Source organism: Eumetopias jubatus, unplaced genomic scaffold (assembly GCF_037043125.1).
Source record: "Eumetopias jubatus isolate StellerSeaLion01/CBP00866 unplaced genomic scaffold, mEumJub1_p1.0 scaffold_1, whole genome shotgun sequence".
NCBI classification, from domain to species: domain Eukaryota; kingdom Metazoa; phylum Chordata; class Mammalia; order Carnivora; family Otariidae; genus Eumetopias; species Eumetopias jubatus.
In genome coordinates this window covers 63,709,499-63,733,658 of record NW_028274807.1, presented here as the reverse complement: position 1 = coordinate 63,733,658, position 24,160 = coordinate 63,709,499, and the positions used below count along the sequence as shown (strand labels likewise).

Genomic DNA, 24,160 nt, shown 5'->3' with positions numbered 1-24,160 from the left:
ACGTAACACACAAACCTTTTCTCAAGAGGTTTGGTCTGTTGGGAAAGGGTGAGCACATAACCCTTCTTCTTTCCTCTGCAGGTGTCGCAGCTTCCCTGGAAGTTTCCGAGAGCCCTGGGAGTATCCAGGTGGCACGGGGCCAGACGGCAGTCCTGCCCTGTACCTTCACTACCAGCGCTGCCCTCATTAACCTCAATGTCATTTGGATGGTCATTCCTCTCTCCAACGCTAACCAGCCTGAGCAGGTACTTTTGTTCATTCCATGCTACCTCTCAAACGTTAATCTTTTCAGAAGAGGTGGGTAGAAAAGCATCCTGAGTACATATTTGATTTCTAGAATAAGGTAGCACTTTCAGTGAGCCTATGCTGTTTTAAATCTTACTCCTGTGTTGTTAGTCAACTATCAGAAGAGATTATCCTCTTTTTAAGAGACTTTTTTTTCCTCTTTTTAACAGATGTCAAGGGACTCCTTCTGAGAATTTTATGTAGGAATCTGGAATTTTATCAAAAGGCATTGCTGATAGGAAATACCAAGACAGAAAAAGCAAAGTATACTTTGACAGGAAGGGACTGACACTGACACAGGTGGATGAGAGTATGTTTTAGAGACTGATAATGTTAAGGAAGTAACATTAGATAGCAGTACTTGATTTATTTGGCTAATTTCACAAGTGTTTTAAAATAAACACAGGCATGCTAGCCAGCCTCAAAGAGTCTCAGATAAATTAGGGTACATGAAAACAGAAGCTACTACCCAATTACAGGTAAAAGACCCATAATTTGTATTAACCATTGCAGAAAATGATGCTCAGAAAATTAATGAATAGTAATCATGATTATACCTTCATTCCCAAAGATAATTTATTACCGTTATGAAGCTTTACTGCTTCAGTAAGCTTATTACTGACTAAAAATATGTGATAAGCTAAATTTTCTGATATGAATTCAAATATGTATATTTAATAGGAGCTTTTTTTGTTCCTTCAAACCATGGAATTTATTATAATTAAACTGAGCCTTTGAGATTTTATTCAACCTTATCATTTTAGGAGGTAAAGAAAGACTTGGCTGTAACAAACAAAGACTTGTTTGTTACTCAAACATTTACAGATAGAGCTGAAATAGAACCAAGTTTTCATTCTCAGCCCACAAGGCTTTTTGTAACACCATCCTGAGTCCTGTCTCATGAATAGTTAACTTAGATAATAGAAATTGACGAAAGAAGAGTCATGGACCTACAACTCTTCTTCCCTTTTATGACATTCATTTATATTCAGGCTATGACTATGATCTATCGTTTTGTCACTCTATTAAGCATGAGAATGGAGTACTGATTTTTTAAACTTTTTATTTTGGAATTATTTGAATAAAAATATTTACGGGCTGATAGTAGGATTGCATTCAAGACATTTTCTGTATTGTGATGACTTAGACAAGGGAACAGTGTTATTCCAACTTGGGATATGAGAATTTAGAATCCCAGAATATACCTATGCACTGGTGCTGTAGTAACAAGTGGGTGACAACTATAAGATGAGAAATTCAGTTTTCCAATGTTTGGTGCAGTCCACTATCTACCAGTTGGTTATTGTTATGTGCTATGTGTCTAGAAGGGGGTGTAGTGGCTTATTTATTTATTTTGCTTTCTTTTTCAGGTCATTCTGTATCAGGGTGGACAGATGTTTGATGGTGCCCCCCGGTTCCATGGTAGGGTAGGATTTACAGGCACCATGCCAGCCACCAATGTCTCTATCTTCATTAATAACACTCAACTATCAGATACAGGCACCTACCAATGTTTGGTCAATAACCTTCCAGATAGAGGGGGCAGAAACATTGGGGTCACCGGTCTCACAGTTTTAGGTGAGTGATGGGATGTTCCAGGCACCTTGGTTTTGCTTATGATACGACTTTTCTCTTGAGCGTATATATTTCTGCCCATCCTTCTACACATTTGCTCTGATCATGTCCTTTTCCAGTCTCCTCTCCTGTCTGCCCTGTTTGGACTCTGCTTCTCTCTGCTTTTTACACATCATCTTCACATCCGTTTCTCCACTTCTGGTGGCTCTCTAAATCTTCTTAAATGATTTGTTCTGAAAGTGGAGAAAGGGTGTAAAATACCATCACAAGTGGCCTCTCGCTTTTCTCCAGCGTTTACGGGATAGGACTTATCGTTGAGAGTAAGTTAAATCAAGAATCATTTATTCTGAGTACGAAGTAGAAGTTTCAGCACATGTGAGAAGAAAATGATTATTGCACGTCTACGTAACACTGAGTAGGGTCCCCACAGTTCTCGGCTTACACCTTATGTCCTGGTGTAATTTCAGTAAGACCTCCTTTTACTCTGAAAAGTCTAAGAATGGTAAGTTATTTGATCAATTTGGTCTTAGTACTGAGACCATACAGATTTAGGGCCTTTTTCAAGGTGGCATAGACAATGAACAATAAAGCTAAGATTAAAATGTAGATCTCTTGTCTCACTTCTCCCATTATACGGTATAGTTAGACTATCTCATACTAAATTAAGTCCATTCTAAACATGTTTTTTTCTCACTTCTGCCTCTGAAATAAAACACTGCCTCCTAAATGCATACTTGTGGTAGAGAAGGCTGCTGCTCTTGATTGTCCTCCATCCTATTCATGTCTCAGAATCTACTCCCTTATCCTTGGCAAATTTTGCCCTTCCGTTTCCCTCCCATTGTTGAGTTATTTGAGAATATCAGTACTGAGGCTTTTTGCCATTTTCCCTTTTTGGGTGACAAAATGCTATAGCCTTGGTGCCTTGTTTTCCTAGTCTTCAAACAAAATAAGAAAACTAAGGACCGGGTTGGGGATTTCTATCCTAGAAATACTGTAATATGGTTAAAATTGTAGAATTTTTAATTATATTATTTTTATATCATGTATGTTACATTATATTTTATATGTTGTATATTTATATAGAATGTTTAATACAGATTTTTATTAAATATGGAGATTTAAAAATGCTTGAGTACTGAATACAGAGTATTGATGGAATTTCAATGTTTTCCTGATGTTTATACCTCTAAGTTAGATAACTGTCTTCCCACAGTATCTAAGTTTATTTTTTCAATTTTTAAAGGAAGAAAAAAAGTGCCTTAATTTATCTTATAGTTACTGCTACCTTCAAAGAATTATTTTGGGTTTCCTTGACAGCATCATAGTGGCAATGATGAAGGCAGTAATTGAGGAGATTGGTTTACCCCATCACAGCAGTTATGATTCTCTGAGATTTTTTACTTTTCCTACCTTATACCCTTTCATTGTTCTCTCTGCCCCCACCCGCTTTCTTTCCTGGAGCCTATGTCTACTGCACTTACCTTTTATGCATTCATACATTCATTTTTGAAAGGTTGAACACATTTGTTGAAAAGTCATTAAGCAAGTAGTACATCATCACTTGGATTTAAACTTTACTTCTTATGTACCCCAGCATGAGACTCCGAGCTGTGGGCTTAGTTTATATTTTTATTTGCTTGCATTCTTCTTGCAAAGCACCACCTTCTTCCTTTACTGCTCTTTTTGGGTAATTTTTTATTTCATGTCCTTTGTGTCCTTATCTGCCTTAACATGTCCACTGAGTTACGACCAAGCAGTAGACATACGTGAACCTTACTCTAACTTCCCCCACTACAAAGCAGAATAATATAAATTAGGCCTGTCTGGTTTTTGTTTGTAAAGTAACAAAGAACCTTGTTCAGAGAGTAGCTACCTGGGTCATTGGTTGCTCTTCCTTGAAATATCTTTTCTAAAAGTGGCTTCTTTCAGGAATTAAAAATATTTTTTAATTGTGGTAAAATACACACAACATGAAACTTGCCATCTTGGCCAGTTTTTAAGCGTACAGTTCTGTGGTGTTAGGTACATTCACATTGCCGTGCAACCAATCTCCAGCACTCTTCATCTTGCAAAACTAAAACTCTGTGCTCATGGGAGCACCTGGGTGGCTCAGCCGGTTAAAACTGTGCTCATTAAACAACATTTCCTTCTCCTACCAGCCGTGGGTAACCACTTTTTTATTTTCTGTTTCTGTGGATTTGACTACTCTAGGTGCCTCACAGAAGGAGAATAATTCTCTTTTTATGACCACCTTATTTCACTTAGCATAATATTCTCAAGGTTCATCCACGCTGTAGTATGTGTCAGAATTCCCTTCCTAGTCAAGGCTGAATAATGTTTCATAGTATGTATGTACCACATTTTGTCTATCTGTTCATCCATCCGTGGACACTTGGGCTGTTTCCTTTGGCCTCTGTGAATCATGCTGCTGCATACATGTGTGTGCTCACTAATGTCTCTGAAGGCCACCTGTGGGCCTAAAGACCTTAAACGTTCTTCTTTAGAGGAAGGAGAGTGAAACCAAGACCATAAGATTCCTTGAAAATAGAATGAAAGGGTGTAGCCCCTTTTACATGTTTGCCCCCTGCGAGCTGAAGTTGGGGGTCCTGCACCTGTGCCCAAGCTCCGTGAATAGTACCTGACAAGCCACAGGCTTCCCTCATGTGGTAGTCTTCTGGTATGTGTCCTACAAACATTGTTGTCTGAGGTTCCAGCACCCTGAATGTTGATGTCCTTTCCGTCATCAGTTGGCTTACAGTAAATGCATCTTTATTCCTTACTCTTCCTATTATAGTTCCCCCTTCTGCCCCACACTGCCAAATCCAAGGATCCCAGGATATCGGCAGCGATGTCATCCTGCTCTGCAGCTCAGAGGAGGGCATCCCTCGGCCAACTTACCTTTGGGAGAAGTTAGACAATACCCTCAAACTACCTCCAACAGCCACTCAGGGTATGTATGGTGTTGCTTTACCCATTTGATCAGTTACCATGCAAAATTAAAATTCTAAGACTCATGAAGTAATTAAGTTTAATAGATTTTGAAAAATAACACACTGTATCTGTAACTGCTAAAAAGCTATCTAAATCATTTTGTGTTTTCAACTTTAAAGAGAATAAAACATTTTCTCTCTCATGTGCTGCTTTTATGTATCTCATCCAGTGGTAACTATATATGGAAATTCCATTCTATTACAGTGAAGATTTAAAATAGCTAAATGGTGCCTTCTTTATATTGTTAACTGTAAAATAATCCTTGAAGTTTATCACTGAGAAGCCACTTTCTTCTTGAGGCACAGTTGCCTGTTTTAGTATGAGAAACATCAGCATGATCATGGGGGGCGGTCAATCATCCTGTTTTCAGCCTCAAGTCTAGTTAGGGGAAGAAGATGGGAAAGAGAACAGGAAAAGATCTCAGATCCTGGGAGAACCAGGAGTTGATCCCACCAAACAGGTAAAGAAGGAGGAGACATGAGTGTCATCGATGATTTTCTACATGTAAATCGAGCGATTTAAATTGGTTAATAAAGGAAATACTCTAGAAAATTTGAGGAAAACTGATAAAATAGAATGAGGGAAAATTACAGAATTGTATATAAAATCTTCTATTCCAACAAAATAAAATTTAGCGGCCTTGAGTGTTGCATCATCTGTGATACAGGGTATGTTCCTTGTAGCATTCTCAGGGCACGTGTATAAATCTTAAGTTAAAGAGTTGGCAGTTAATGAAGGGGTCCCAAACAACCTGAATTATTGCTGATAAGCTTGAATCCTATTGATGGTCGATGGCCGTCATTGAAACGCAAAGTCCTAACTTGTGTGGTAAAGGTAGCATATGAAAGAACCAGGGCCACCAGCCCTGTAAGAGCCTGTAAGGTTTCTGTAAGAATCCCAACAGAAATATTAATGGACCTTTCCATCATTTTTTAATTTACTCAGCTCAAAATTAATTATTTAAAAAAACTTCTCAGTGACAGGGGCATAATAACTTCTGGCTTACTCTGGTAATGATTACTGCAATACCGTCGTTCCCCATGGATTGCTAAATTGCTAAATGTTTCAGCCACACTGTGGGGTGAATAGCTTTTTTTGTGAACTAACTTGTTAATCTCACTATTTTCATGTAAGTGGCATGTTTAATCTAGCTCTTGTGTTGAAATCCTGAAAACCATATTTAAATTCCAGATTTTTCCAGTATGTATTTCCAGTGACAGTTTACCTCTCTGGGCCTGTGTAGCCTTTTTTTAAAATAAGGGGATTAAATAATCATTTCCAATGTTCTTTGTATCAGCACTAAGATTCTATGATTTATATTAAAAACATTTCTGTGAAATATTGGGCTGGGTTTGGAATTACAAGTGAATGCTTAAGAGTGGTTGTTTGTATGTAAGTTGAGAAATACACTGTAGAAAGAGCCTGTCACATCTCTTTGTCTTTGAATAAGTGTATCAGTCAAGTTTTTTGGTATCTTCTTTGCAACTTAAATATTTTTTAGTACTTTAGGTAGGAAAGTGAACTTTAATGCTAAAGAAGAAAATGTTTGGCTTTTGTAATTCAAACTCTGGATTAGTTATCAGAATTACTTTGAATAACTTCATTTATCATAATGTACATTAAGTGAATCAGATTTTTTATTTAAATTTACCTCTTGGTACTGATATTAATAAAATAGATCTCAAAATAGTATATAATACTAAAATAACAGATTTTAAAAACACTTTACTAATATGTTTGCAGGTGTTTAATATAAACTCAAGATGTATTCTCTGAGAAAAGAATATTTGACATCAGGGAAGGGCACTCTAGAAGTCAAATTAGTAACAGGGGCATAATATTTGGGGATTAGAATTGTCCTTGTGTGTAGGGGCTAGCTTGAAGGAGCTCCTTTTGGCCAAATCTGGGACAATTTGAAAATTAAAATAAATATATAATCTATTGAATAAAATGAAAATCCCCGAATCCTTGCTGATATGCATAAATAAATGGGAGAGAAGGAAATGTGTTTTCTTAGGGTTAGAATGACAACTAATGTTTGTAGAAGGAACAGTGGAGTTTGAAAATCACCATTGGTGTCAAAATAGTGGGCAAAAGTTTGATGAGGAACTAGATATTTACATAGTTCCAAAGTGTGCCCCCACATATTCCTTATTAATTATAAGATAACTTTATAATGGAGAGACCTGGTTGATAACGACTTTAACCGAGTGATCAAAGTGAACATTACCACTACTGTTAGAAACTGATATCCTGTGCCTACTAATATATGTATGCCTTGAGGAGGACACAGCATCATTTCTGTGGTATTCTTGTCACAAACACATAATCTGAATCCAGTCATGAGGAAACATCAAACAGAGGTGAAGACAAAACTGTTCCAGATTGAAAGAGACCAAGGAGTTAAGAAAATACAATGCAGAATCCTGGATTAGAATCTGGACAGGGGAAGAAAGAGCCAGAAAGGACATTACTGGTACAGTTGATGGAATCTGAGTGTACACTGTAGATTGGGTAATACTACTGTATTGATGTTAAATTTCTTCACTTTGGAACTTGTACTGTGGTTATGTAAAGAACGTCTTTGTTCTTAGGAAATATGAAGTACTGTTTGGCCTGTGCTTCTAAGGTCTGCACAACTTGCCCAGGTTTCAGTAAGTGTCTGGGCTTGTGTCACAGTTCACCAACACCTGCCTCAGTGGTTCTCAACTGGGACAGTTTTATTTGGCAGTATATGGAGACATTTTTGGTTATCACAACTGATACAAGAGGGTGCTACCAGCAGCTAGTGGGTAGGGGCTAGGGATGCCACCACAATAAAGAATTATCTGGCCCATGGGGCACCTGGGTGGCTCAGTTATTGAGCATCCAGCTCTTGATTTCAGTTCAGATCATGATCTCATGGGTTGTGAGATTGAGCCCGATTTCAGGCTCCATGCTCAGCACAGTCTGCTTTCCCTCTCCCTGTGTTCTTCCCTCCCCCCCCCCAACTTGTTCTCTTTCTCTCAAATAAAATCTGAGAAAAAATAGAAAAGAATTATCTGGCCCAAAATGCCAATGAGTGAGTGACATTAATATATTTTCTAATGTTAAATATCCTTGCATTTCTGGAATAAAGTCTATATGATTGTGATTATTTTTTAATAAACTGCTCCATTTGGTATGGTAACATTTTAATAGAATTTTTGCATTTGTGATCATAAGTGAGAATGGCTTATGGTTTTTTTTTTCTGTCTTCCATTGCCCTGGTTCAATTTTAGTACCAGATTATATAAGGGTCTCATAAAATGAGTTAGGCAATTTTCCCTCTTTTTCTATACTCTGATAATAGTATGAATAAGATGGAGATTATTTGATGATTTTGTAAATTTGCCTATAAAAGCTTTGCCTTGCTGTTATATTTTGTTGGTAGATTTTTGACTACTGACTACTGTTGGTAGGTATTTTTCTAGTGATACGAGTTTACTTAGATTTTCTGTATCTTCTCTATTTTTTTCTTTTTTAAAAGATTTTATGTATTTGAGAGAGAAAAAGAGTGCATGCATAACTGGGGAGGGGAGGGGCAGAGGGAGAGGGAGAAACAGACCCCCCACTGAGCAGGGAGCCCCATCTAGGGCTCCATCCCAGGACCCTGAGATCATGACCTCAGCTGAAGGCAGATGCTTAACCGGTTGAGCCACCCAGGTACCCCTCTTCTCTATTTTTCTAGAAAACATCTTTTTTTTTGTCTGAGTTTATACATACTGGCATCAAGTTGTTCATATATTCTATGAAGTCAGGAGAATGTAGTTAAGAGTGCAGGTTCTGGAGTCAGAGGATGTGATTTGGAATCCTGGCTCCAGGGGTGACTGGTAATGTGACCTTGTGCCTTAGTTTTCTTACATGTAAAATGGACACAATAATACTAATTCCCTCACGGGGGTGGAATAAAGATTAAATGAAAACATGTGCAAAGCTTTTAGAACAGCATTTGGCATGACTAAGCATTTAATAAATACTAATGTTTTTATCATTAGAATTATTTTCTTGTATATTTTAAAACTCTATTATATTTCCTTTTTCATTATTCTGTTTATGCTTTTTCATCTTTATTTTTTGGATCAATCTTGTTAAATCAAGCTTTCGATTTTATACTTTTGTATACTGATATTAATTCTGTTGTTCATTTATTCATTCAACAAATATATGGTAGACACCTACTAGGTTCCAGACACTGTTCTAGCTGCTGGAGATAAAGTGGAGAACAGAACAGAAATGCTTCTTTCGTTGATAGAACTTACTTTCTAGTGGGTGGAGACTGAATGTAACAAATCAGTAAATCACAGTTTATTATCATATGATGCCTTCTGGGGGGAAAACATGGAGGAAGGTAAAATGGATTCGTTGGGGCATGAGTTCTGCTGCAATGTTGAATAAAGTGCTTAGGGTAAATCTCACCAAGAGGATGATAACCTAAGGATGATGTAAAAATGATGAAAGAATGAGCTTTGTGAATATGGGGGCTGGAGAGTATTCCAGGCAGAGGGAACAGCCATCTGAAGGCCCTGAGGCCAGAATGCGCCTTGTGTTTTGGATGAACAGCACAGAGGCCAGTGTGTTTTGAGTGGAGCAAGTGAAGCAGAGGATAGTGAGAGCTATGATGTCCAGTTACAGGTGCTAGGATGGAGATACAGGCACACCTCACAGATATTGTGGGTGTAGTTGCAGACCACCATAATAAAGCAAATATCATAGTAAAGTGGGTCAAGTGAATTCTTTGGTTTCCCAGTGCATGTAAAAGTTATGTTTGCATTGTACTGTAGTCTGTCAAGTGTGCAATAGCATTATCTCTAAAAAAACAATGCATCTACCTTCATTTAAAAGTACTTTATTTCTAAAATATGCCAACCATCATCTGAGCTTTCAGTGAGTTACTATCATTTTGCTTGTAGAAGGTCTTGGCTCCGTCTTGATGGCTGCTGACTGATGAGGGTGGTCGTTGAGGGTTAGTGTGGCTGTGGCAGTTTCTCACGATAAGACAACAGTGAAGTTCGCCACATTGATGGTCTCTTCCTTTCATGAATGCTGTCTTTGTAGCATGTGATGCTCTTTTGATAGCATTTTACCCACAGTAGAACTTCCTTCAAAATTGGAATCAGTTCTCTCAAACCCTGCCACTGTCATGTCATGTAAGTTTATGTCAGATTCTGAATCCTTTGTCGTTGTTTCAACAGTCTTCACAGCATCTTCACCACGAGTAGATTCTATCTCAAGAAACCACTTTCTTTGCTGATGCATAGGAAGCAGCTGCTCATCCTTTAAGAATTCTATCATGAGATTGCCCCAATTCAGTCACATCTTCAGCTCCACTTCTAATTCTACCACATCTGTACTTACTTCCTCCACTGGGGTCTTGAACCCCTCAAAGTCATCCATGAGGGTTGGACTCAACTTCTTCTAAATTCTGTTAAGCTATTTGACTTCTTCCTATGAATCATGAATGTTTTTAATGGCTTCTAGAATGGTGACTCCTTTCCGGACTCAGATCCATCAGAGGAATCACTACCTATAGCCCCTACAGCCTTATGAAATGTATTTCTTAAATAGTAAGACTTGAAAGTCAAAAGTGCTCCTTAATCCATGGTTGGCAGAATGGATGTTGTATTAGCAGGCACAGAAACAACATTAACCATGTTGTCTATCTCCATCAGAGCTCTTGGATGACCAGATACATTGTCAGTGAGCAGTGATATATATGTGTATGTGTATATATATGTGTGTGTGTGTGTGTGTGTGTGTGTGTGTGTGTGTGTGTGTGTGTGTGTGTGTATTATCTGACAGAGAGGGACAGCGAGAGAGGGAACACAAGCAGGGAGAGTGGGAGAGGGAGAAGCAGGCTTCCCGCGGAGCAGGGAGCCCGATGCAGGGCTCGATCCCAGGACCCTGGGATCATGACCTGAGCTGAAGGCAGACGCTTAATGGCTGAGCCACCCAGGCGCCCCGAGCAGTGATATTTTGAAAGGAATCTTTTTTTTCTGAGCAGTAGGTCTCAACAGTGGGCTTAAAATACTCAGTAAACCATGTTGTAAACCATGTAAACCTAGATGTGCTATCATCTAGGCTTTGTTGTTCCCTTTATAGAGCACAGGCAGAGTAGATTTAGGGTAATTCCTAAGGGCCCTAGGTTTTTCAGAATGGTAAATGAGCATTGGTTTCAGCTTAAAGTCACCAGCTGCATTAGCCCTTAACCAAAGAGTCAGCCTGTCCTTTGCAGTTTTGAAGCCAGGCATTGACTTCTATTTATGAAAGTCCTAACTGGCATCTTCTTCCAGTAGAAGACTATTTTGACTACATTGAAAATCTGTTGTTTAGTGTGGCCACTGTCATGAATTATCTGAGCTAGATCTTCTGGAAAACTTGCTGCAGCTTCTCTATCAGCACCTGCTGCTTCCCCTTACACTTTCATGTTATGGAGACGGCTTCTTTCCTTAAACCTCATGAACCAACCTCTGCTAGCTTCCAGCTTTTCTTTTGCAACTTCCTCACCTCTCTCAGCCTTCCTAGAATTGAAGAGAGTTAGGGCCCTGCTCTGGATTAGGCTTTGGCTTAAGGGAATGTTATTGCTGGTTTGATCTTCTACCCAGACCACTCAAACATTCTCAGTATCAGCTGTAAAGCTGTTTTGCTTTCTTGTCATTCATTTGTTCACTGGAGTAGCACTTATAATTTCCCCCAAGAGTTTTCCCTTCGTATTAACAACTTGGCCGACTGTTTGGTGCAAGAGGCCTAACTTTTGACCTATCTCGGCTTTCAACATGCCTTTTTCACTAAGCTTAATCATTTCTAGTTTTTGAATTAAAGTAGAGATGTGTGGCTCTTCCTTTCACTTGAACACTTAGAAGCCATAGTAGGGTTATTAATTAGCCTGTCTCAGGGAAGAAGGAGACCTGGGGTGAGGGAGAGAGATGGGAGAATGGCCAGTCACTGGAGCAAAACCTTTGTCCATTAAGTGTACTATCTTATATGGGTGCACTTCATGGCACCCCCAAACAATTACAATAGTAACATCAAAGATCACCATAACCAATATAATAATAATGAAAAAGTTTGAAATATTGTGAAAATTACCACAAGGTGACACAGACGCAAACTGAGCAGATGCTCTTGGAGAATGCTACCAATACACTTGTTCAACCCAAGGTTGCCACAATCCATCAGTTTGTAAAAAATGCAGTTATCTGTGAAGTACAATAAAACAAGGTATGGCTGTGTATATAATGAGAAACTTGTTAATTGTATTATTCAGATATTGTTTATCTTCACCAATGTCTTATCTGTTTCAGTTATTATTTTATAAGAGAGATGTGTTTAAAAGTCACACAGGATTGTGGATTTGTCACTTTGTCCTTGCAGTTATTGCCAATTTTTTTTAACGTACCCCCAGTTATTTGTCATTATCTGCTTACAGAGTGTTATATCGCCCTGATTTTCTATGCTTAATATGCATTTTTGCCTTATTTTAATTGTTATTAAAATTCCTACAGTAGGTTTCTTTGGTTAATTTTGCTGGTATGTTTCTATTTTATGGTTCATTTACTTTCAGGTTTCCATGTTTTAAGTCTTAGGTGTATTGCTTGTAAGCAGCATGTGTTTGGATTTAATCTGGTTTTCAATCTACAATCTGAGAGCCTCGTTCTTTAATTGATTGGATCCATTTATGTGAATTGTGATAATGGATATAGTTTGATTAATTTCTAATATTTTATGTTTTTTATCTATCAAGCTTTTTCTTTTGCCCTTTCTCCATACCGTCTACTGATTATTTCAGTGTTTTTTTTTTTTAATCATGCCTTTTTCCTTCATTGTTCCTAAGGAATTGTCATCCTTTCATAATTTAATACAGTGAAGAGAAGTGATTAACTCTCCTGCTTGCTGCTTGCTTGAGAACTCTGCAGAACTTAGTATGGAGAACTTAGATGGAGCAGGAGAGTGTCTCAAACATTACGGTAGTAACACTGTCATATTACCAAGTTTGTCCAGTGTCTACATACAAAGCACTGCAATTCTTTTGCCACATTTGAAGCCTCAGGAATCTTGATTCTCCTTGAATTGCCACTGCTAATTCCCTTCCCAGTGAGTGTTTCCATAATTCTTTCATGGGGAGTAATATAGTTCTCACCCACTTCAGCTGCTGAATAAATAGGTACTTATTTCCTCCTTATCAAGATGTTATTCTGACTGAAGGCAAATTTTTCCTGTTTTTGCCCTCTGACATAAAGAAGCAGACCCCATGCAATGTTCAGTCCTCCCTCTTTAAAAATTAAATACCAGTAATTGTCACAACTATATTGATTTGTTTATGCAGTTGTCCATTCTTTGAATATATGTGTGCCTGTGTATGCATATGTACACACACAGACCCAACCCTTATTCTGTGTAACTACTTAACGGTAGGGTGTTTGGGAAAGTAGAGAAATAGAAACATAGAGATGTATCTTTATTCTAGAGTTCACTGTTTAATGGAGAGACAGAGATAGGTAATTTTAGTATACTGAATATCAGATGCTATAAAAGTGTTTACTGTTAACCTTTATTCTCCCCCAAAGAGTCTAGGAAAAACTTTATAGGGAAAGAGTTTCCTGAAAAGAAATGCATCTTAAAGGATGAGTAGAAGTTTTACCAGGTAAAAGGGGATATTATTAGTAGCGGGAGCCATGCAAAAAAAATCCTGCAAATGTAAGTTTGATGCTTTTAGGTGAGAAAAATATATGAAGCTGACATAAAGATTCATGAGGGTTTGGTGAGGGAGGAGGTTGGAAAGTTCAGATCCAGATTGTGAAAAGCATTGTATAGCATTCAGGGGGTTTGGGCATTGTCTTTGAGACTGTGGGTGTTCCCAGGCATTTATAAAGCAAGAAAAGATATCCAGATCTGCATTTTAGAAACAGCTGCAGCAGTCAGGGTGTGCGATTGATAGCCTGGTCATAGATGTGAGACCTTGATAATAGCTCCATCATGAAAGGAGGAGAACTGGAACTAAGGCCCTTGTGATGGGGATGGAGAAGGGTCGGGGAGGTGTGGAGGGTAGGATTCAGGAGAGACTGAAGACAAAAAATCAACAAGACATGGGACTCGGAGAAGAGTCAGAGTTAACTCAGATTTCTGTTTTAGGCCCATTGAATGAATAACAACTGTATTAACTCAGAGAAGGAATACTTAAGATTTGCTTAAGGAAGGTAGTGAGTGAGTGAGTGGTCCTCCGGGGCCAAGGTAATGATAAAAGGTAACATTTCGTGAGCACTAAGTACTCTTCTTTGAGAATTAAAGCTTAACAGTCAACATAGAGATATATTGATTCAAAAGAATCCACTGATGTCAAATTAAAAGCAAGAACACTCAGAGTCAACATTTTCTGGGAACCTGGACAGAAGTGAGTAGGAGAGAAGCTGTCATGATCTGATTTAATCGGTCTTGCTTGTAGCTGTTGCCATGTTGTAAGTGTGTAGTTGTGCCCCAGTCTGTTGCTAATGGTGAGTCAGTCTTGCAAGTAAATATTAATAAGTTTATATACATAGTATATTTTATACACATGCCATGTGAGTGGTATTTGGGAAATAAGAAGTTTTAAAAGCAAAAGAAGTCCTTAGCTTGGTAATTTTGATGTGTGATTCTATGTAATGTTAATACTGGGGGTTCCAAATATTACATTATTCACATATTGCCCAGTAATGTTCATCATTGTTTTCCGGTGTTTGAATATTTGCTGTGGACTTCAGTTCTTTGTAAATACTTCAATAGCAGAAATGCAAAGAGAAGAAGTTGGGAATGTTGGTTTGGAAATACACTGACATGAAATCAAATGAATTTAAAATCTGAATTGGCAATAGTGGTATCTGTTTCAATGGCAAAGCGAAAGCAGAGCAAACAGAAAATATTTTCATTATTAAATAAATTAAAAAAAGAGCTAATAGGAAGCAGCATGTATCTTAATGTGTGCCTCAAAGATACTTTGGATAGTCTCTTAATGGGGACAGATCCTTTCCCTGTCCTTTCTTCATCTACATCTTAATTCAACAAATATCAACTCAAAAATGAAATAAAATTTTCTATGTCTGGAATATTTGGCATGAAAAAAGATCAAGATTATTGGATAGTACACTTAGTGCTACATAGTGTTTTAAAATTTTCTTTTAGAATGACAGTTTAAATATTAAGTATTTGTGATATCTTTGAATTTTTAAATAGATTTTAATTTGGCCTTTATTTTGTGATATTCCCTTTTTTTACTATTTTTTAATTATTAAATGTATCAGGTTGAGATCATTCTTACATAGTATTGAAGTTTATACTTTTGTACTAATAATTGGTTCAAATAACAAGAAATCATGTATTCATTATTATTTTTTTATTACAGGATATTTCTGGAACTTTTTTTTTTAAGATTTTATTTTTTGACAGAGAGAGAGACAGTGTAGAGGAACACAAGCAGGGGGAGTGGGAGAGGGAGAAGCAGGCTTCCCGCATGCGGGGCTCGATCCCAGGACCCTGAGATCATGATTTGAGCCTAAGGCAGACGCTTAATGACTGAGCCACCCAGGTGTCCCACTTCTGGAACTTTTATATAAGAAATGATTGACTTTATTATTATGGCCACTCATTACTCCAAAGTACATAAATCATATAAAAGTATAGAATAATTCATGATTTAGGAATTCCTGTCTCTCAACCTCAGATCCTGAGTATTAATATCTGTTGGGGATTTGGAGACATCCAACATTTTCCCAATTTCTTGACTGATTTTCCATTGATTCAGAAATATATGTAAGTTTCCCAAGTGACGCCAGCATGGAATTCCTATACCGAAGCTTTATCAGGCACTATACTCTGCTGTTGCGCATATTACCTCATTTCCCCCTCACGGTGACCCACAATATGGAGGCTAGGTTGGTAGCTCTGCTTCACACATGAGGAAACCGGCTGGTAGGTGGTAGGGCGGATCCCAGCCCAGGCTGTCTGAGCCTAGAACACATGCTCTTCGTCAGTGCACCATCCCTGAGGCAGTCAGAAATATGGTTCTGGCCTAAGGAAAAAGGATGGACGTGGAAATGGACACATGTTTATTCCGCTGTAGTTCCGAAGGGCATCCTAGGCCAACTGCATCGTTCTTGTGAACTGACCGTGGGCTGTGATGTCATGTGTGCTTTCCAAACTGTGGTTCCACACAGTTGAACTTTACCTATCCTTAAAAGAAAGAAGATCATAAGAACATTTGTTTTCTAACTTCGATTCAACAAATTACTTCTGCACCAGAGCAGACCCAGTGAAGTGACAGATTGAGTTGAAGAATTAGTCCTTTTCACTTGAGGAAGAGCCCTGTGCTTGTGGCTGGAAGCACCCTGGTGCTGGCTCAGGAGGGGCTCCCGTCTGCTCTTTGCCTTCACTACACAAACAGCCCTGTCCTGCTTCTGGCTAATCCTCTCTTATCCATGTGCCTCCTTCCCTGGTTACATTCTGAGTTAGCTCTAGCATGCTATGTCAGCCTCAGTCAGGAAGAATTTGTTCCATCAATCTGCATGTGCTGTCTGTGTTGGTAGAGATAAAAGGAAGAACAGTGACTTCACCTTTTAAAAATAACCTTTTGAAAGCAAGAATCTTTAAAGTTTACCTCTTTCTACATGCCAGAATGCTGCTTTGTTCAGCTGTTAAAAGTTTCCCAAATTATCTCTGTGAAAAGGTCAACAACATTACTGGTTTGGTGTGAGCTGATCAAATTCCTAGAATTTCAGGGCTTAGGAAGACAGCACCACAGTGTTTGGAATTGTAGGGCTAGTTGCCCAGAGATTATGGTTTTCTTGCCTGGTGACATCTGGTAATGTATTGAAGATGGAGTTGGGCAGACAGCTTAGTTTAACACTAGCTGCAGTGTAACATTGCATGGTTAGGAAACATCCTGCCGATGCACCCTATGGAATACTGTGGTTTAAAATGCCTTACTAGAAAATCAAGCGTATGTATGGGGCTTATAAGCTTTGGACACAGAGAGACCTGATTTTATAGATTTCTGTACTGTGTAATCTTGAATAAATTGTGTGGCTTCTCTGAGCTTTTTCATCTTTGAAAAGTAGGGAATAGAAAACCTAGGATTTTTTTTTTTTTTAGCTTTTTATTTGAATTCCAGTATAGTTAACATACAGTGTAATATTAGTTTCTGGTGTACAATATAGTGATTCAACAATTCCATTCATCACCCAGGGCTCATCAGGTTAAGTGTGCTATTTAATCCCCTTCACCTATTTCACCCATCTCCCACCCACTTCCCCTCTGGTAACCCTCAGTTTGTTCTCTATATAAAACCTAGGATTTTTTTTAAAGATTTTATTTATTTATTTGTCAGAGAGAGAGAAAGAAAGAGCACAAGCAGGAGGAGTGGCAGGCAGAGGGAGAAGCGGGCTCCCTGCGCGGGACTTGATCCCAGGATCCTGGGATCATGACCTGAGCCGAAGGCAGCTGCTTAACCAACTGAGCCACCCAGGCGTCCCTTAAAACCTAGGATTTTGACAATTAGATGATACAGATGTATAACTCTTAGTACAGTACATATGGTACACAGTAGACACTAAAGAGAAGGTAACTCCTTTATTTATTGAGCACCTTCCTGTGTGCCAGGTATCTTCTAAGGATGATGATGCAGTGATGAACAATACAAACCCAGCCCTCCCCCCCTTTTTTAGAGAGAGAACAGGGGAGAGGCAGAGGGAGAGAATCTCAGACTCCCCACTGAGCACAGAGCCCGATGAGGGGCTCGATCCCACCACCCTGAGATCATGACCTGATCCGAAATCAAGTGTCGAAGGCTCAACTGACTGAGCCACCCAGGGGCCCCCACCGCCCCTTCTTTTAATGAGACAATAGGCAAGAAATGACACCAAATGGGGTTAAGTGCCAGCACTAGAGAATACATGGTGCTGAAGGGGGCATTTGATGAAGGCCTGGGAAAGCAAGTCAAAAACACAGGAGGAGAAAACAATTTCCTCTCAGACTGGCCCAACTATTGAGTGAATTCACTGAAAGGCTCTCACACATTGGTAGCCCTCAGAGTTGTTTGTTAAGGAAAAGGAAATAATACACAAGTGCAAACAAAGTAACCACCGAATATATTGACTTGGTGTGTCCAGTACAATTCAAATGTCCAAATTCTTCGAGCGTCATATTCTGAATAAGTAAGATACCCATCTAATGTGGATTTGACCCTTTAAATGTTCCCATTAGGGGCGCATGGGTGGCTCAATTGGTTAAGCCTCTGCCTTCAGCTCAGGTCATGATCCCAGGGTCCTGGGATAGAGTTCTGCATCGGGCTTCCTGCTCGGCTGGGAGCCTGCTTCTCCCTCTCCTTCTACTGCTCCCCCTGCTTCTGCTCTCTCACTCTCTCTGTCAAATAAATAAATAAAATCTTAAAAAAAAAGAAAAAAGTGTTCCTATTAGAAACCAGAAACAAAAGCAAGAAAAAAATGTTCTTTCCTTGGCTTGTTTATTTAAGTTAATTCCAGAAAGGTGCTCAATACATAATTATTTCTTAAATGACTTAACCAATAAATGCATGCAGTGCTGTGGTTAGGTCTGCTTTTGCTGATCCATCTTTGGCCTTTGCTCTAGATAGAATTGAAGATTGCCAGCAGAAATAAGATAATGTTAGTTTCACGTAAAAATTGCCCAGGGTAGGGGGAGCTCCAGGTGTTGCCCTAGGAGCACATGGACTTGGTGCCAGAAACGTGCCATCAGTAGGCTTTCCACTTCTAAATTTGCAGCTATTTTGAGTGGTTGAGATGACTGTAGTGTTATGTTCTGCCTAAGGGAGGCAGGGAAGCCTAGAGCTTAGATGTAAGACAGCACCCCGTCTAATTCCCATTTTGTGTCGCTAGCTGTATAACCTTATTAGTCTCCTTACCTGTTCAGTGGGATGAGTAATAATACCTCATAGCGTCGTTGTAAAGATTAAGATAATACTATAGGGGCACCTGGGTGGCTCAGTCGGTTAAGTGTCTGCCTTCGGCTCAGGTCATGATCCCAGGGTCCTGGGATCGAGCCCCACATCAGGCTCCCTGCTCCGCGGGAAGCCTGCTTCTCCCTCTCCCTCTGCCTGCCACTCTGCCTACTTGTGATCTCTCTCTCTTTCTCTCTGTCAAATAAATAAAATCTTAAAAAAAAGATAATACTATAAAAGCTTAACCAATGCTTGGCACATAGTAATAGCAACTATTAATCTTAGTTTTTTATTATTACTATAATTTGCATTTTATTTACAAGAAATAATCTCTGCTAATGTTCATGAACTAATAAAATATGAACTACTGAAACATTTCTGAGCAATATCAGTGTGGTGGACCTGAAAATGCCCTGCTCATCCCCTGCTGTGGAGAACACAGTTGACAGACAGCCCTAACTGCTTCCTCCAGAATCTACCACTGCTTTGCACCCAGACCAGGTTTCACCAGGGCTGCTCCCAACCAGTGACTGGGCACAGTGAGCCTGCGAATGCAGTCCTATTCCTGCAAGGTGTAGGACTCCTCTAACAGGTGATTTTAGTGCCGGGCCTCCCCCGCAGCCTGATGGAGACTTCCCTAACATGATGCTGCAATCTGAGATGCTCCCTGTCTGGCCCTCCTTCCTTGCCTCTCCTCTTCACAGGGTCCAAACCTGCATTGCAGTCAGAGGCTCTCCCACCCTCCCCAGCTTCCTCTCCCATTTCCTGAACTAGAATTTCTTCCACTAAACCTTTGACTTATCTTGGTGTCTGCTTCGTGGAGGATCTGGGCTTATAGTTAAAATAGTTGTTGGAAGTAACAGTCGACACCCTTGAGCACAGAGTGGATGTTTTCTCCATCAAGTATAAAGTGAACATGACTGTAATGAGTTTAGCTTCATCTTTAGGTTGTCGCATTTCCTCAGAATTGAAATTTGGTGTTACTGATCATAGATTCTCTAGGACAGGCCTTAGCCACTGTTTCCTCAGGAAGGGCTACCCACAATTAGGACCTCAGACTAATCGTCAGATTAAGTTGTAATATTGCACTTAGGAAGGGCCTCCATGTCTTTGGGTCTTTGATGTGATTTTAGTCTTTTCAGGAACCAAGAGAATCTCCTCGGCAAAGGCTATGGATGACTCTTCAGTGTTTATTTTTGTGGTTTCCTGCTGATTTCTTTGGTTTTCCAATTTTTTTCCCCCTACCTGCTCACTTATGATTTTTGTGACAGACCAGGTCCAGGGGACAGTTACCATCCGGAACATCAGTGCTCTGTCTTCAGGCCTGTACCAGTGCGTGGCTTCGAATGCCATCGGAACCAGCACCTGTCTGTTGGATCTCCAGGTTATTTCACGTAAGTATATAAAATTCTGGAACACCAAGATCTTTGTTAAACCAGGGAATGAAAAGTTTCTTTTAATTGTTTTTAGGTTGTTTGAAGATAAAATAGAAATTCTTTTGGTTTTATTAATTATTGAAATGTTCTATAAATGTATTAGTATACTTTTCAGCCTCAGCAATATGACATCTTTATGGCAGAATGTCTTTCTCCTCAGGGTCATTAGAATAAAGTCAGTTGCTTGTCTTCAAGTGATTGCATAGTACTATTGACATTATAAAAACTTGTAATTATCTCATGTCCGCGGTGAGACCTTCTTGTATTTTCTCCTTATCCCTTTATATCTGCTTAATTGTTGGGTGGCCAGGTCATAAATAAGCAGTGCAGAAATTTTCTCTTTATTTGAGAATTCTGGGTTATTTGAATTCCACTTAAAAAAGTAGTGCCCTGGTTGGGCTGAGGTGAGCATTATCCCACTGATTGCCGGGGTTCCTCTGGGCAGATCAGACAGGTGAGCATCTTTGGCCTGTTCTGCTCTAAGTGTGGCTCTACTGATGTGGTGAGTCCTACACTGTTCGCTCATTCAGCAAGTGTCTGTGAGCCTACTGTGTGTGAGTCCACAGAAGGTTAACCAGCGTTTAATTTTATAAGGACGCAACACTTTAGGCGATTTCGTGAATTTTAAGACGATTCCGTGGTAAACTGACATATTTATGAAGTTGCATGAATGTATGCTATTTCTCTCTCTCTCTCTCTCTCTTTTTTTGTTCTTTAAATCTACCTTAAATATATTTTGCAGCCCAGCCCAGGAGCATTGGACTAATAGCTGGAGCCATTGGCACTGGTGCAGTTATTATCATTTTTTGCATTGCACTAATTTTAGGGGCATTCTTTTACTGGAGAAGCAAAAATAAAGAGGAAGAGGAAGAAGAAATTCCTAATGAAATAAGGTTTGTGTGTCAGACAATTTGTCCTACATTGCCAGTGTCTGTATTTCTATTAATTTTGGCAGCTAAGATTTCTTTGCTAATCCAATGGCTGTGATGGCCAAGATAGTTAAAGTAGCCACGTCATATTTTCTTGTATATTATATCGCTTTTCCTCACGATACTGCTCGGCTTTATTTACCGGATCATGAAAGGGGAAGAGGGTCCAATATGTGCCCAACTAGGAGGACACATGTGAAGAATTCCTTTACCTCCCGTAGTTCCAAGATGGGTGGAGTTAAGGTGGCTGCCACAGAAGAAAAGTTAGTTTAGGAAATGTGGTTGACATTGGCATTTATAACAGAAGCTAGAAGGAACACCCCAAGAGCATACCCGTACCTGTGTACACAGCTCGGCCAAAGCAGTATGGCTTGCTGTGAGAGAGTTCAGTCTCAACATCTTCAGAAAACAATGTGAAAATCATCTTTAAAGAAAAGTGACTCTTGGCATATTGTGGGGATAGAGGAGTTCAAGCTCTGTCTCACATTGCACCACATCATATCCTTGTCGAAAACGCTTTAATGACTCCAGTCTACTTAGCATGATCCACACAGCCCTTCAGGATCTGACCTTCCCCTGCTTCCCTGATCCTCTCTCACCACTTCCACAGTCACTGGTGTTCCAGTCTGTTCCGTAGCTGCTCATGCCTCAGGGTCTTTGCTCAAGCCTCCACCCTCTTCCAGCACCAAACATCCACCTCTTTGCTAAATTCCTTGATCTGATTCAAGACCTCCTCACAGAAGTTGACTCTCGTCCCTGTCCAACCTTTCAGACTTGGAGATGTTCTTGCATTGATTGGCACTCTTGTTTGGCCATAGGCTTCTGGGGTATAGGAGCTGTGTCTTTTTTTTTTTTTTTTTTTTTTTTTACATGAAACATCTGGTAGAATGCCTGGTACTCAATAAATGTTGAATGTATTAGTTAACATCTTAAGTTAAATTAGTGACTTATCTTAGCCTCTTGTAATTCTTTACACAACAAGCTCAGTGTCTTTCTTCAAGGTCTGTTTTCCTATTTAGAGCAAAATATATATATAGATAGATAGATAGGTAGGTAGATACCCATACATATATACATACACACACATATATATTCACACACTTTTTTTTCAGTTATATTGGAAAGTATAGTCTGAGACATTTGACATTACTTTTTCTACCCTTGGCTATTGAGAAACTGAGGGAACATTTTTCTTGAGCATTGTCTCAAAGGGAATGAGTGTCAGAGCCGAGGCCACCAGGGCTGATGTGTTTGCTTTCATGATAGTCTGATCTGTCCTGAGGGTTTGTATCTCACAGACATACTGGCCTTAGCAGAAGATGCAAGAGTCCTGGGCAGGAGGGTAGGGTGACATTCAAGTAAATCCTGATGACAACTTTATTTTTATTCCTTTTCAGAGAGGATGATCTTCCACCTAAATGTTCTTCTTCTGCCAAAGCATTTCACACCGAGATATCCTCTTCAGAGAACAACACATTGACCTCTTCCAATACCTACAACAGTCGATACTGGAGCAACAATCCCAAAGTTCCCAGGAACACGGAGACCTTCAACCACTTCAGTGACTTACGCCAGTCTTTCTCTCTCCACTCAGGCAATGCCAACATCCCATCCATCTATGCTAATGGGACCCACGTGGTCCCAGCTCCGCCTAAGACTCTAGTAGTGACAGCCAACAGAGGGTCATCCCCGCAGGTGGTGTCCAGGAGCAATGGCTCAGTCAGCAGGAAGCCTTGGCTTCAGCATACACACTCGTACACCATCAGCCAAGCAACACTCGAGCGAATTGGTGCTGTCCCTGTCATGGTGCCAGCCCAGAGTCGGGCTGGGTCCTTGGTATAGTACCTGGGCGGACAGAGTGTTCATAACAGGGTCAGTGGAGTGCCCCACGCAGGGGGAGGGGGGTGAGCAAGTGCGGGGAAAGAAACACTTTCCTTATAAGGATACTAGTAAAAAGCACAAAGGAAAAGGCAATGCTGTTACCTGGCCAGTGAAATTTGTGACATGAACTGGAATTCTTCATCTTGAAGACTCGTTTCCCCACCACAGATGTCCCAGCATTCTGTTCAAAAAACTGGATCTCAAAGATGTGCCAAGCCAAGAAAAAAGATATAAGAGCAGAATAGCACTTAAAACCCAAACTACAGTCCAGATGGGCTTGTTCTTTAATTCATGCCTAACTTAATTATTTTTCAAGAGACTAAAGTGCCAGGTGAAGTTTAAATAATGAAATTATTTAAAAATATAGTTGTCTTTATAAAAAATAATGAGCAACCCTGGGATCATCGTGGTTCCCTCTTTGTCTAGAGGGCTTAATGGCATGAATGGTTCATATTGGTCCCAACAGGGCTGGCTCTTGTATCCTAGAATCAAAACTTTTTTACACAAACAAAATTCAGTAAGAAATGGAGGAAAACAAAGGAAACTTCTCTGAGAAGCCCCTTCCTATTTATTTATTTATGTCTTCCTAAACCATGAATTTCATATTTGGAATATTGCTATATTGACAGATTCTTGCCTGTCTGCGTTTTTCTAGGGTCTGTTCTGGGTCCATGATAATTACCACTCATTATTTCCTGGAAAAATATTTTTTTATAAGAAAACTATTGTTTTTTAAAAAAAATACATGAGAGGCATAGGGCTAGGAAAGAAAAGATTATTATTAACAGCACGTTCAGTGACTGTGTTTGTGGGGCTCTGCGGGAGGCCCATCGCGCGGGCGAAGGAGCTGGGTTGAATGGGCCACGTAGAACCAGGAAGGCAGGTGTGAGGGACTGGAGCCTTCCTGGCAGCCTCTGAACAGGGCTGGCCGGGGCTCCCTGGCTATCACAGTGGGTTACCCTTAATGAAGGCAGCACCTGATGCCTTTTGCACTGAGGGAGATAACTTTCTCCTTGTTTGACAAGTGGAGGTTAGTAGGTTGTTACAGGGAGGGCAGGAGTTGTTCTGTTGTTTCCAAAATAATTCTTTTTGCAAGAGAGATA

The 24,160-nt window shown here is 39.7% G+C and overlaps 1 protein-coding gene across 4 annotated transcripts; it reads left to right on the top strand.

Moving 5' to 3' along the window:
• The first annotated feature begins 68 nt into the window (after window positions 1-68).
• On the top strand, window positions 69-23,018 carry IGSF11 (immunoglobulin superfamily member 11). 4 transcript variants are annotated; one of them, XM_028110675.2, is made up of 6 exons: window positions 69-245; window positions 1,656-1,863; window positions 4,655-4,810; window positions 20,083-20,133; window positions 21,074-21,140; window positions 22,574-23,018. In XM_028110675.2, the coding sequence occupies exons 1-6, from the start codon at window positions 207-209 to the stop codon at window positions 23,016-23,018; spliced, it is 966 nt and encodes a 321-aa protein (XP_027966476.1). In that variant the 5' UTR covers window positions 69-206. The 4 variants fall into 4 exon arrangements, with proteins under 4 accessions (XP_027966476.1, XP_027966474.1, XP_027966475.1 ...); XM_028110673.2 differs by having other exon boundaries at window positions 20,990-21,140; XM_028110674.2 differs by having other exon boundaries at window positions 20,083-20,205.
• Window positions 23,019-24,160: the final 1,142 nt, after the last annotated feature.